Below are 14931 nucleotides of genomic sequence, written 5' to 3'. Positions count from 1 at the left end.
CCCCCCCCCCCCCAGTGCTGGGATTAAAGTCGTGTTCTTGTGATGCTATGTCAGGCCAACTATGGATTTTCAGTTCTGTTTTTTTCTGTCTGTTCCAGAGCCAAGTTTCTTTTAAAACCAGCAGCACCGCAGGAGAGCAGCACGTGGGTGGAATCGGTCCCAAAACTGAGATTCGAGCGCAATAGCGGAGCTGCCCTGTCTCCTCTAGGCTCTCGCCCTTGCTCAGAACTTCTTAGCCCTAACATGATAACTCTCCTGATAACGCAGAGGACCCTTCGTAAGACTGCAAGCCTTAAGAACATAATAAAAATGCAGGACCCCAGGAAGCTAGTATTGGAAGTTCCTGGACACTGACTAACTGAAGCGGTCATGATGCAGGTAGCCTGGGCCCTTGCTGGGTTCACAAACCAGGAAGCAGAAAGCTATTCTGCTCCACAAGCCAGGCCAGGTTTCCTGGAAACTTTTAGGTGACAACCGCAGGCCCTGGGACCTGAGTGTGTTGAAAGCTACAGGCTCAGGGATATGGTCCCCAGACCATTGAGCAGCAAGAACGGCAAGAACGGCCTACATCACCAAGTACTTGTCCTGCTGAGGGAATAGATACAACCTGACCCTGGCTCTAGGTTTGGCCACATCCACCCAGCGGGGCGGGGACAACCCGGAGCCTCTTCCCCGGCCAGCACCCTACATCCTCATGTGACACTCAACCCTGAGCCAGGATCAATTGGACAGCCCAATGCCAAAGAATCCAGGAGGTGGAGCGGTGAGCGCCAGGACTCAGCACATACTACATTTCCCAAAGGCCTCTACAACCAGACAGACAGCAGCGTTAACCAATAAAATACAAGGGCACCTATTTTTGTTTCATGAGACTCATTGGTGAGGGGCGGCACCTTCATGCTGCTTTGCAGCAGGAAGGTGCAGGGGAAGAGGGGCTGGTCCTAAGAGCTGTAGGGGACCTCGCCACCAGGGGCTCTGAGCACCAGGGGCCGTTTCAGAGTGTCATTCACGGCAGTGGGCAGAGGTATTTATCCTTACCTGGAGAATAACCAGGATGGAGCTCAACGTCCAGTTGACATTTTCTACCACTTAATGTAACATGCCTGGTACCCGTCATGCAAAGCTGCAACACACAGCCCACTTCCCTATTTTCTGCACGCCTGGTTCTAAGAGAATCCTTGACACCAACTCATCAAGAGCCAACTGTGGGGCATCTACATGGGGCAAGGGCTGGACTAGAACTATGCTGCGGTGGGAAAGGAAAAGCACACTCCAGCTTGAGTACAGCCGGGCAGAGAGAGAACCTTTCCAAAACGCTGCTCTCAACAACCCAGTTTCTTGCACAGCAGTGTCATCACACACATGCCAAATACGTGTGTGTTCAAAGTCAATGTGTTGGAATCCTGCAGAGAGATGGGAGAGCCCAGATGGGATAAGGTGTGGCTTCAAGGAAAGGGGGCAGGAAGGCACTTAGCACTTAGTTTTATCTGAGGTTTTTTGTTTGTTTGTTTGTTTGTTTGTTTTTTGGTTTTTCTGAGACAGGGTTTCTCTGTGTAGTCCTGGCTGTCCTGGAACTCACCTTGTAGACCAGGCTGGCCTCGAACTCAGAAACTCGCCTGCCTCTGCCTCCCAGGTGCTGGGATTAAAGGTGTGTGCCACCACACCTGGCATTTATCTGAGTTTTTAAGGTAGGTACCTTATCCCAGCACTCAGAAAGAGGCAGGAGAATGTGCAGTTCTGGTCAGCCTGGGCTACACAGTAAGACCTTGCCTTAAAAATAAAAACTATTGTATGTGTTTTGATTTTGGGCATTAAGAACCAAACCCAGGGCTCCACACATTAACCACATGATCTGTTACTGGGCTCTATTCCTGGCCCCTGATCGCTACTTACCAGGTTAAAATTCCAGATCTCAAGATAGTTGAACTGTGACTGCTTACAGGAAGAGCAACCCGTGGAGAGGTGAGGACAGGACAAGATGACAGGAGGGACCAGCAATGAGACTGGGCTTTGGAGATTTCTTCTGATCTTCAGGAGTTATGAGATGACTTAAGTGGAAACCCAGGCCAACACACAGCAATTAGCTTCCAAACCAGCCCAGGAGTTTCACAGCTGCCTTAGGGACTAAGGCCTAGCCCAGGAGGGCATTTGGGCAGTTGACAGAGCGCCTCTCCTTTAACAGGGTTCACAGCAAGCTGTGGAGGAATGACTGGGCAAACTGTCCCCTGCAGTGAGCCCTTTCCCTCAGTAACCTTTCTCCCACAGCAGCTTCGAGCAGATGTTCAACTCAGTTGAGACATCAAGGTGTGAGCAGTAGAGAGAAACCCAAGGACAAGCAGGCCCTGGGGTGACAGCCTTTGTTCAGGTTACCAAAGGACTCTAGACCTAGGCTACAAGGGGCTGGGGTAGGGAATGTGGAAAACCAAAGGGAATTCATCTCTGTCTCAACTCCGCTCCTTCATTCACAATTTTATCAGAAGTGCAAAAGTGAAAGGTGCATATTTTGGACTGGAGAGTTGGCTCAGCAGTTAAGTGCACTGGCTGCTCTTCCAAAGGTCCTGAGTTCAATTCCCAGCAGCCACATGGTGGCTCACAACCATCTGTAATGGGATCCAATGCCCTCTTCTGGCACGCATGAAGACAGCTACAGTGTAGTCATATACATTAAATAAGAAAGAGAAAGAAAGAAAGAAAGAAAGAAAGAAAGAAAGATGTGTATTTTACCTAAAGATCTGAAAAGGTCTACTTAGGGACATCCATGTAAAGGTCTCCCCGACCACGTGAGAGAGTGGGTTGAACAAGGCAGCTGCGCTATGGAGCTGGTTAGAGGGTAGCGATTACCCCTTTCCACCCCCTCTACCCCCTCCAGCCCCTCCCAGACCCAGTCAGGAAAGGGCCAGGAAAAATGATGGTTGTTAACTTGCAAGGACTAATCAGTTACAATTGTGCCAATCCTGCTAGCTAGAAAAAGATTTAAATCTAGCTAATGTACCACTTTTTACTATCCATTCCTTTCATCCCTGTGCTTCTTAGTGTCTTGTGCTTTGCTTTGGCTTTTGAAACTTAAACATTTTACATGGTGGGTAGAGAATGTGTACAGTGGTGCACACGCGGAGGTCGGAGGACAACATCTGGGAGCTGGCTTTCTTCTCTCACTATATGAGACCAAGGGATTGAGCTGAGGTTGTCTGCCTGAGCTCACAGAGATCCACTGGCTTCTACCTTCCACATGCTGGCATTAAAGGCATGCACCACCACAGCCTGGTCACCGTGTCCTTTCTTACAGCTTTAATAACAAATTGGAATGCCCAGTGTAAGAGGCTGAGACAGGAGATCTACAAATCTGAGGCCAGTCTGGGCTATACTCCTAGACTTTGCCTCATCTAAACAAAAGCAAAAATAAAAATTTAAAAGAAACTAGTACAATGTAGCTAAGTGCCCACAGGATGAGCAGGTGCTAATGATGAGCTTACCACACACCCCAGGTCTCCAGTCTGTCCCTAGAGTGAGGCTGCTTGCTTACCTCAGAGTTGTCACTGAGCAAGAGGACAGTAGGAGCATAGCTTTGTACCTTTCGCTCACACTAGAAGCTACTATGGCATTGGGAACCATAAGTGTAGAATTCCATAGAATTCCATGGAGAAGCCGTCTCACTATGACTTGACTCAACTGTATAGTAAAAGCAGATCTGTGCAGCACAAGTCTGCTTAGAACCAGGTCTGAGAAGCCCCCCAGGCTCTACCACACCATAAACTTAAGGCAGGTACAAGGTGGCACATCTGGGTATCGATGCTCAGTTGTTTCTGGATCTGGGTGCTGCTTAAGTGTGTGCAGCTTGTGGAACTAAGGCAAGGTGCACACTTGTATGTACTTATCTGTCATATCTCAGTAAGATCTTTAAAGCAAGGGGACTGTCTCAGGCTAAAGTTATAGAGTGGATTAACGTGTGAGAGGAGATGGCATGGTGGCATATAAAACTGCAGTGCCAGTACCTGGGAAGCAGAGGCAGAAGGCTTGCTTGGCACGGCATGTTCTGTCCCTTTGCTTAAGACCAGTGTGGGCTACACGGGAGACTTAATGTCAGCTGAGAAACTATTCTAGCTATGCTGCCTTTCTGACAGGAGCTCCGGGGTGCACCCAAGTCTCTGTTATCTGGCACCTAATAGGACTTTATAGTATCCTAACATTGAGCACAGCGATGACACTGCATCCTTTACTAAATAAACAAAGGGACAGAATCAGTGACGGACCTAACCACCCAGCTGGCTCCACAGTCTACCATCACTGCCAAGAACTTCCCTGCTGTCTCCATTAACTGAGTCTGACTCGAGATGATTCTCGGTGCTCTCTCATTCCTTAGCCAGATGTGCCATGCCAAGACAGGTGCCGAAAGCTGGCCTGGACTTACAGGTCACACTGGCCTCAAACTTGTGATCTTCATACCTCTGCCTCCCAAGTGCTGGGTTGACAAGCATGAGGCACCACACCTGGCTTGGGTAACAAGCATGATCGATGGCTCACAAACAGCAGTGATAAGAACCTAACCCAATAATATGTCAGTCTGTCTGTCTGTCCTCCCTTTCTTTCTGCTTTGGTTTTTCTAGATAAGGTTTTCCTATGTAGCCCTGGCTCTCCTGGAACTCACTTTGTAGACCAGTCTGGGCTCAAACTCAGAAATCCACCTCCCTAGTGCTAGGATTAGGTGTGTGCCACCAGGGCCCAGCCAATGCTATGTTCTTTGAAACGGCTAATTTTTCCTTCCTGAAAGTCTTAGGTTGTTTCCGGCCTGCCGTGGGAGGTGGATAGGATATGGAAGTGAGGGAAAGGTTTGCTAATAGTCGTGGTTGGGTTATTTTTTTCCCCTGGGTCTCACTATGTAACCCTGGCTATCCTAGAACTCACTATGTGAGTTCACTATGGTATTGAACTCATGGAGCTCTGCCTGCTCCAGGCTCCTGAGTGCTGACACTAAAGGCACACACCACTATACCTGGCCAAGTTCAAGTTTTTAATACACATTAGAGGATAAGACTCAGGAGCTGGCCATGGAAACCCAGGCGTGTATGTAATCCCAGCACTCAAGAGGCTGAGATAGGAGGTTTAGAAATAGGCTAGTCTGGGAGCTGGAGAGATGGCTCAGTGGTTAAGAGCCCTGACTGCTTTTCTGGAGGTCCTGAGTTCAAATCCCAGCAACCACATGGTGGCTCACAACTACCTGTAATGAGATCAGATGCCCTCTTCTGGTGTGTCTGAAGACAGTGACAGTGCACTCATATAAGGTATACATGTAAAGTAAATAAATAAATCCTTTTAAAAAATAGGCTAGTCTGAACTAGATAGCTCAACCCTATTTTTTTTAAAGTCGCAGTCAGGAAAAGAATGGGGCTCCACTTAGCAATAGTAAACTTCCTTTTTAAAAAGCCCCCTCCAGCCAGGCATGGCGGCGCACACCTTTAATCCCAGCACTTGGGAGGCAGAGGCAGGCAGATTTCTGAGTTCAAGTCCAGCCTGGTCTACAAAGTGAGTTCCAGGTCAGCCAGGTCTATACAGTGAAACCCTGTCTCAAAAAATCCAAAAAACCAAAAACCTGATACAAAAGCTAGCAAGATGGAGTCTGGCACGGGGAGAGAAGTCTGGGATGCTAGCAGCTGGGGACAGCATGACAGCAAAACAGTCAGGGCCACACAAATAATGTTCAGTATTTCTTGGAGGGTTCAACCTAGGCTGCAGCCCAAACTGTCTGTCATCACATGGAGAAGTATTTCCCCATTTCAAGAGAACAGGAGCACAGAGGAATTTAAAGGGAGTGGGGCAATCAAATCGTATAGTAATACATAGAAAATGTAATAGACAAGCCCCGACCTTGCACTCCTACACTTCTTTCTTGAACTGTACAGGACTCTAACAAGGTAACGGAGCCCTAGAAATAACGACAAACAGGGTATGGCTCTGGCAAAAACTCACAAAGAGTATTTAGGAAAAATGGTTCTTTTAAAGGGACAACACGGCGGGGGTGGGGGTGGGGGAGGTGGCGGCGGCGGGGGTAGGTGGTGGGTGGGGGCACTGTGGGAATTCTCCCTGCAGTCAGCTCAGCACTTCCTTCTCTTTTCTGCCACTTCAGTAAAGCTTCTCTTTCAGGTGCGTCCTCTGGTGTGTGATGAAGTTGGAGCTGTTGCTGAAGCCTTTGCCGCACTCGGGGCATCTGTAGGGCTTCTCTCCCGTGTGGATGCGCTGGTGTATGATGAGAACCGAGTTCCAGCTGAAGCCCTTCCCGCACTCGGGGCACCTGTAAGGCTTGTCTCCCAAGTGCGCGCGCTGGTGCATCACCAGAATGGAGCCCCGGCTGAAGCTCTTGCCACACATGAGGCACTTGTAGGGCTTCTCGCCGGTGTGCGTCCGCTGGTGCACCACGAGCTGCGAGCGCTGGCTGAAGCCCTTCCCACAGTCGCCGCATCGGTAGGGCTTCTCGCCCGTGTGCGTCCGCTGGTGCTTGATGAGGTTGGAGCTCCAGCTGAAGCTCTCGCCGCACGTGAGGCACTCGTAGGGCTTCTCGCCGGTGTGCGTGCCCTGGTGCGCGATCAGGCTGGAGCTCTGGCTGAAGCTCTTGCCGCACAGCCCGCACTTGTACGGCTTCTCCACCAGGTGGGTGCGCCGGTGAGTGGCCAGGTTGGAGCTGCGGCTGAAGCTCTTGCCGCACTCGCTGCACTGATAGGGCTTCTCCCCGGTGTGCGTTCTCCGGTGCGTGATGAGTGCGGAGCTCTGGCTGAACTTCTGGCCGCACTCGGTGCACTTGTATGGTTTCTCTCCTGTGTGGATTCTCTGGTGTCGGATCAGGTTGGAGTTGTAACTGAAGCTTTCGCCACATTCCTTGCACGCGTAGGGCTTTTCTCCGGTGTGAATTCCCTGGTGAGTATTAAGGCTGGACCGGTTGCCAAAGCTCTTGCCACACTCGGGGCACGAGTACGGCTTTTCCCCTGTGTGCGTGCGCTGATGGGCGATGAGGTTGGGGCTCCTGCTGAAACTCTTGCCGCACTCGGCACACTGGAAAGGCTTCTCGCCGGTGTGGATCCTCTGGTGCGTGATAAGGTTCGCACTCCGGCTAAAGCTCTTCCCGCAGTCCCTGCATTTGTAGGGCTTCTCTCCAGTGTGAGTCGTTTGGTGTCTGCTAAAGTTCGAGCCGTCACTAAAGCTCTTCCCACATTCATCACATTTGTAGTATTTCTCTCCTGTGTGAGTCCGCTCATGGGTGATGAGGTGGGATTTCCGGCTAAAAGTTTTCCCACACTGGGGACATTCATACGGCTTCTCACCCAGGTAGGTGCCCTGAAGGCCTATTAGCTGGCCAACTTCCCGTCCTTCGGATGGCAGGACCCTGAGGTCCTCACCCGGGGCATGTCCCTGGGCGCCTCCGGAGCCACAGTCTCTCTCAAAGTCACTGTCCCCATCAGACTGCTGACCACCTTCCCCTCCAGGGACGTTCAAGAACATCTCATGTGACTCCACACCCTCAAACATGTCTTCATTTGAGTTCTCCCCATTCTCACTCTGTATCTCAAACTCTGAAAGGAAGAAAAACAAAGATAAAGCATGGATGGAGGGTGCTTGCCACCAGGTCTGATAGCCTGAGAGAACTAGCTCCAGCAAGTTGTCCTCGGCTCTCCACACATCTCCACACATGTGCTCACGCTCTCTCTCTCTCTCTCTCTCTCTCTCTCTCTCTCTCTCTCACACACACACACACACACACACACACACACATCTTTAAATGAAAATGAAGAGGACTGGGCGATGGCTTAGTTAGTAATGTACTTCCTTGGCAGCACCAGGACCTGGCCTTGACTCCCAGAACCCACATAAAACCTAGCTGTGGAGGTGTGTGCTTGTAAAGTCAGTGCTGAGGAAGGAGAGACGGGCAGATCCCTAGGAGTTGCTGGCCATCCAGACTATCCCACGTGGCAAGCTCCAAGCCACTGAGGTCCTGTCTCAAAAAAAAAGAAAAGATGGATATTGGGCTGGATGGTTCAGTGGTTAAGAACACTGGCTGCTCTTTCGATGGTCTGTAGTTCAATCCCCAGCAATCCCATGGTGACTAGCAACTGTATCTCCAGTGCTGGAAACATGATACCTTCTTACACTTCTGTGGGTAAGACTTGTGTGGGGGGCACAGATGTTTATGGGATTTTCTTTTACATTTTCGATTCCCAGCACCCACACAGTGGCTCCTAACTTCGTGAAACTCAGATACCTATGCCGGCCTCTGTGGCACTAGGCACACACTTGGTACAGATATTCATACAGACAAAACAGCCATACACATAAAATAAATATGAAGCTTGATGAGGAACAACCACAAACCTGGACTACACTGTGCCCTGTGAAACTGTTTACTGAACCATGTGTTGCTTTAATGGCCCTACAGACACTACGTACACCCAAAGAAATACGTACTTTAGGAACTAATGACTGTCAGGAACATGAATGTTGCCAGGAAGCAGTCTACAATGCTGTTTATGCCACATGTTGCCTGCTATGAGCCTGCAGAGGGCGTTTTCTTCCTGACCTCAACACCAAGCAAACCCAACCTTGTGAGCCTCTTAGCCTCTGTTCCTGATATTCAGGGGTATATAGAAATGTGTCTATTTTTACTCTGCTGTGTGTATATCGCACTTGTGTGGCCTGAAGAGGGCATCAGTCCACTGGAGTTGAATTTACAGGTGGCCATGGGTACCCAACTTGAGTCCCCTGGGAAGAACAGAAAGTGCTCTTAACCACCTAGTCATTTCTGCAGCCCTTTCTGCCTTGCCTGATTAGAATCACAGAGGCAAGAGTTCAGAGCAAGAACATCGTGTGATGTGGAATCAAGAGGGCAAGCAAACTGGTGCAGTTCCTCCTTAGGCACCATTTGATCCCATTTCTCACTGGCCTACGTCTGTCCAATTAGGCTAGGCTGGCTGGCCAGCAAGCCCCGGGCTCCTTCCTCAGGGCTGGAATTGTATTTACATACACCGCGCCTGCCCTTCGTTGTTACTGTTGTTTTGTTTTCGTTTTTTTTTTTTGTTTTTCTGAGCAATCCTGACAGCATGATTTTGTACACTGTGTAAAGTTTACGCTTGTGTTATTCAAATGCTGGTTTTTCTACCCCACTACTTCATTTCAATCGGGACAGGGCAGCATTGAATGCTTATGTTGGAAAAACTCCTGCCTCCGGTTTGTATAAACAGTGCTCAGCATTTGTTCTCTGCCTTGTCAATAAACGCTGGCCAGCCAGTGCTGGGTGGAGGGAGATTCCTGATCCCAGCTAGAGGAGGAGAAAGGAAAAAGGAAGTAGAAGACCAAACACAGGAGGGGTCCATGAGGTACCAAGGGCTCTGCTGGAGCGAGAAAGCTCACAAGGGTTGTGGGGATTTCGGCAGGAAGACATCCAGACTACCTTATAGGAATAACTGCTCAATACTGTGCTTTTAAGTTGTACATAGGCCGGGCAGTGGTGGCACACGCCTTTAATCCCAGCACCTAGGAGGCAGGCAGACTTCTGAGTTCGAGGCCAGCCTGATCTACACAGTGAGTTCCAGGACAGCCAGGGCTACACAGAGAAACCCTGTCTTGAAAAAAAAAAAAAAAAAAAAAAAAAAAAAAAGGAAAGAAAGAAAGAAAGAGAAAGGAAAAAAAGAAAAAAAAAGTTGTAAATAGATCATAGTCTCTTGGTGTCATCATTGGGGAACTGGCTGGTTAATGATAAACTGTGCTGACATTATTTTCCTGCATATAAATATATGTGCATATAAATATATGTGTGTATGTATATATAGATACTTATATATTTACATTAATAATTAACGGAGCAGGATTTCTCTGTGTAGCCCTGGCTGTCCTGGAACTCACTCTGTAGACCAGGCTGTCCTGGAACTCGATGGAGACCAGTCTAGACCTGAACTCAGAGATTTATGTGCCTGTGTCTCTGGAGTGTTGGGATTAAGGGAGTATGCCCCAACATCTGGCCTCAATTTTAGTTTTTCTCAAAACTATCCAAAAACTGTCCACTCAGCAGTTGAACTGCTACACTTAAGAGCTAACAGTTATTAATTAATTTATTTATGTACAGATGGTTGTGAGCTTCACGTGGTGTGAGCCTTCATGTGGTTGTTGGGAATTGAATTTTAGGACCTCTGCTTGCTCCTGGTCAGTCCCACTCACTCTGGTTGGCCCTGCTTGCTCAGTCCCTGTTTGCTCCGGCCCGAAGATTTATTATTATAAATAGGTACACTGTAGCTGTCTTCAGACACACGAGAAGAGGGCATCAGGTGCCATTATGGGTGGTTGTGAGCCATCATGTGGTTGAAGAGCAGTCAGTGCTCTTACCCGCTGAGCCATCTCGCCAGCCCCCCCTTAACACATTCTTTAGGCTCAGGTGCGCAGCATGGTCCTATGACTCTCCTGAGGACCCGTGCATTCCAGCCTAGCTGTGGGCCCTCTCACTCCTGCAACAAAAAGCATTTCAGGACGAGTGAAGAAACTGATGTTAAAGATGAAGATAAACTCCAATTTGCTTTGGAATAGTCCCCTTATCTCCTGTTTCAGCTCCTAAGGTTTCAGTTGCCCTGAGTCAACTAAAGTGCAAAAAACAGTACATAAAAATTCCACAACTCACAGATTCTCATTTTTTTTTTTCTACATAGCCCTGGCTGTCCTGGAACTCACTATGTAGACCAGGGTGGCCTTGAACTCACAGAGGTCTGCCTGCCTCTGCCTCCCCAGTGTTGGAATAAAGGTATTTGCCATCACACCTGGCTAAATAAGTTTGCAGGGTAACATGTTGTTATAATTTTTCTACTGTAGCCTTTACTGTCTATCTCTTACTGTGTATAATTTATAAATTAAACATTATCATGGTTGTGAATGTATGTGGGAAGTGCTACATGGAGACTGTTTAGAGTGGAGTGTGTCTTAGATGTAGTCACCTGTAGTCAGGGATGGTTACTATAGTTTACTTATAGACAGAAGCTTGAGTTGGCTCAGTCCTGCCAATTGTCTGTGACACACAACTGTGTCTCAACACTGTGGTTCCAACCACTGAGCTAAAACAGTGATCGGGATACTGGTCTGATGCCCACACCAGGTCCTCTCCATCCTCACAGGAGCCTGTCCACCACTCAAAGCCATCCAGGCAAGGTGGAAGGAACCTACATGGGCTGCAGTGACCAGGAGCTATCGATGCTCTGCCTCAGTCCCAGCTGCTGGAAAACAGCAATGAATTCAGTTATCAGTTTCATGACTACTGTCCATTTTACAGTGTAGGGTGAGTTCTGCTTAAGAGCTCTATGTGGTATATATTCAAAGATTTGACTGAATGAATGTGCTTTTGATTTCAAGCTAAGACCTAAAGTTTTTTTTATCTTGTTATAGTTTTATAATTTTTAATTATGTATATTGTGTGGGAATGTGAGTGCAGGTACCCTGGAAGCCTGGAGGCTCAGGATTCTCTTGGAATTGGAGGCACAGACATTTGGGAGCCACCTGATAGCGGTGCTGAACCAAATTTAGGCCCTCTTAACAGCTGACCCACCTCTTCAAACATAAGAAATGGAGTTTTAACACAGTCTACCTGTCCAACAGTGCTACCTCTCATGCTAACAAAAATGAATATGAGGGCTGGAGAGATGGCTCAGCAGTTAGGAGGGCTGACTGCTCTTCTAGAGGTTCTGAGTTCAATTCCCAGCAACTACATGGTGGCTCGAAACCATCTGCAATGGGGATCCAATGCCCTATTCAGCGACAGTATACAATATACATTAAATAAATAAATAAATAAATAAATAAATAAATAAATAATGAATATGATCTGGCCAGGTAGCATAGTGGGGTAGAATGCTTACCTAGTATGCACAAAACTCTGGGTTTAATCTCTAGAGCCCTATCAACCTGGCATAGTGGCTCATGCCTGAAAGACCAGCATTCAAGAGGGAGGCAAAAGATCAGGAACCCAAGGTTATCCTTGGCTATAGACATAGTATTTCAAGACCTCAGCTACACACAGCCCTCTCCTTAAAGAAGGAAGAAGAACACTAAGATGACTCAGCAGGTAGAGGCCTTCTACCAAACCTGATGACCAATTTTGTTGCCCAGAACCCACCCACATAGTAGAAAGAGAAACAGCTCCCGAAAGCTTTCCACATGCGCACTATGGAATATGTGAAGTATGGTGAGTGAGAGTGAAGCTGTTATTCTTTGGCTCATCTGTGGGACAAGAACAGGTATGAATGTAACACCCCTGTTCCTCTCTAACCTAGGATAGACTTCTCATTCTTCAAGGTGCAGAAGAGCCACCCAGAGATCTAATTAAATGTGTATTTTGCTTCAGTGGGCCTGGAGTAAGATTGATAGTGTGTATTTCTCCTCAGCTTCCTGCTGATATTGTGTTCCAAGGACCATCCTTTCAGTAAAAAAGCTACATTGCCACACAGCTGCATTACAGAACTACCTATGGAGCCTCCAAAAAGCTTTGCATGGGGACTAGGGTGTCATTCAATAGAGCATATGCTTAGCATATGGAAATCAGTGGGTCCAGTCTCTAGCAAGCACCCTTGGCATGGACTCTAGGTCCCCAGGTAATTTCAACACCTGCCAAGTTTAAAAACCAGAGACCTGATGTAGTGGTTAGGAGACTAGAGCTTAAGCTAAGATCACCTACAAGGCTTGTAAGACCCTAAAGAGCTGACCCCACCCTTAAAGTTTCTCACCCATTGGCTCTGGAGTGGGATTCACATTTTTAACAATTCTGATGCTGCTGGTCCAGGGGGACAAACCCTGTAGTAATGGTTGAAGACTTTGCCTGGAACTCACCATGTAGCTCACTCTGACCTTGAATTCATGATCCTCCTGCCTCAACCTCAGCAGCACAGAGATTATAGGTGTGTGCTACCAGGTGTGACCATTATCAGGAATTTATCAATTTTGAGACTAATAACTCCCCTTTCCTTCCCTTTGATATCTACCATGATGATGGAATTCCATGAGGCCAATGTATCTATCAAGGAGGGTTAGCTCAAGCCAGGCCTGATGATATACGCCTTTAAGCCCAGTACTCAGGAGGCAGAAGCAGGTGAATCTCTTGAGTTCCAGGCCAGCTTGGTCTACAAAGCAAGTTCTAAGACAGCCAGGGCTGTTACACAAAGAAACCCTTTCTCAAGAAAACAAACAAAAAAAGAAAGAGAGAGGGTTCACTTCCACCCTGATGAGGCAACTTCACTGGCCTGGAGTTGCCTGGGGCATGGGTCAGTTCAGAGGCAAACTGTTCCCATTTTATACCAAGAATTATTGGAACTTAAATATTAGGGCCATGATAAATGACGTCTAACTTCAGGTATGAAACACATGGGATAGTTCAACTGCCAACTACTGGAATGGAAAATATTTGGACAATTTGGGAGAGGGCCAGGTGCTAGGATTTACTCAAGTGTGCCAGGCAAATGCACAGCCATTGAGCTTCCTCCCACTAAGGACCTCAACTTCTTATAGAGTTCAGGCTGGTCTCTAACTTACAACTGTCCTGCTCCACTTCCTGAATGCTAAGATTTCAGATGTGTGCCACTACACCCCATCACTAGAATTGGAGTTATACGCAGTTGTGAGTACCTGATGTGGACGCTGGGAACCAAGCCTAGGTCTTCAATAAAAGCAATTAAGTACTTTTAACCACTCTCTCCATCCAAAAGACAAATAATTTTTAAAAATTTATTTACATTTCAAGTGCATTGGTGTTTTGTATGTGTGTGTGTGAGTACATGTGAGGTGCATGTATGTCCATGTGAGAGTGTCAGATCCCCTGGAAATGGAATTACAGTTGTGAACTGCCATGTAGGTGCTGGAAACTAAACCTAGGTCCTCTGGGAGAACAGACAGTGCTCATAACTGCAAATATAGGACTTTTCTAGAAAACCTGAATCTCATTCCCCAAAGCATTTGTGGGGAAAAAAAAAAACCAGACAGACAACAAACAAACCCACAAGCATTCTGTTTTTAACCTCAGTAATAATCTGTAACCATTACAGAAGTTAGCTATTGCTTTGTATAAGTGGTTTTTTAACAGGTCTGTCATGGACTGAAAACACAGCCATCAAACAAGGACACTGGTCCATCTCATACAAACCCTAAGTCACTGAGAGGCTGTCTCCCAGGAGCAGTGATGTCATCCTGAGATGTTATTTTATAGGCATTTGCCCGCACGTGTACCACATGCTTGCCTGTTTCCCAGAAGGTTAAAAGAGGGCATCAGACCCCTTGGAACTGGAGCCACAGATGGTTCTAAGTTGTTGTCTGGGTGCTAGAAACCATACCTGGGCCCTCTGCATGGGCAGTAAGTATTCTTAGCTGCTGAGCCAACTCCTCCATCTTTTATTCTGAGCTTTGACTATTCAGCCTCCCAGTCTCATTCTCCATCGATCAGACCCAGCTCATCAGCTTGGGAGGTTTCCCTGTCCTCTGCACCAAAGGGAATTCTCTGTAACCCAGATTTTCAACTCCAACCTTGTCTTCAGAGACTACTGCAAAAATTCAGTCAGGAAATCCCAAGTAGAGGTCTCTCGACCTGCAGGTGCAAAACTGTCCTTCATTTATCCCAACAATACTCACTAAGTGCTCACTGTTAGAAGGAACTGAGAAAGGATAAGGAGGAGTGGATTAGGTCCCTGGCCTTTGGGACTTTTGTTAAGTTCCTAAAAGATACAAGAGTATTTATATAAACAGAAAAACAAGATTGAGTCATAAGACTAAGGCAGGAAGATGATGAGTTCAAGGTCAGCCTGGGCTTCAGACTGAGCTCAAGACAGCACTTGGGAGGCAGAGGCAGGCAGATTTCTGATTTCAAGGTCAGCCTGGTCTACAAAGTGAGTTCCAGGACAGCCAGGGCTATACAGAGAAACCCTGTCTCGAAAA

General features: G+C 47.6%; 1 protein-coding gene across 6 annotated transcripts in view; it reads right to left on the bottom strand.

Moving 5' to 3' along the window:
- Nucleotides 1-5948: 5948 nt before the first annotated feature.
- Zscan2 (zinc finger and SCAN domain containing 2) overlaps nt 5949-14931 on the bottom strand; it is a 15946-nt gene continuing 6963 nt past the window's right edge. For all 6 annotated transcript variants that reach the window (XM_021167751.1, XM_021167750.2, XM_029480217.1 and 3 more), the window contains one exon: nt 5949-7559. In XM_021167751.1, the coding sequence (XP_021023410.1) occupies nt 6118-7559 (1442 nt within the window). In that variant the 3' untranslated portion in view covers nt 5949-6117. The remainder of the gene's footprint in view (nt 7560-14931) is intronic.

Source organism: Mus caroli, chromosome 7, assembly GCF_900094665.2.
Source record: "Mus caroli chromosome 7, CAROLI_EIJ_v1.1, whole genome shotgun sequence".
Classification (NCBI taxonomy): Eukaryota; Metazoa; Chordata; class Mammalia; order Rodentia; family Muridae; genus Mus; species Mus caroli.
The sequence above is the reverse complement of the archived record's forward strand: the minus strand, read 5'-3'. Positions and strand labels throughout refer to the sequence as shown.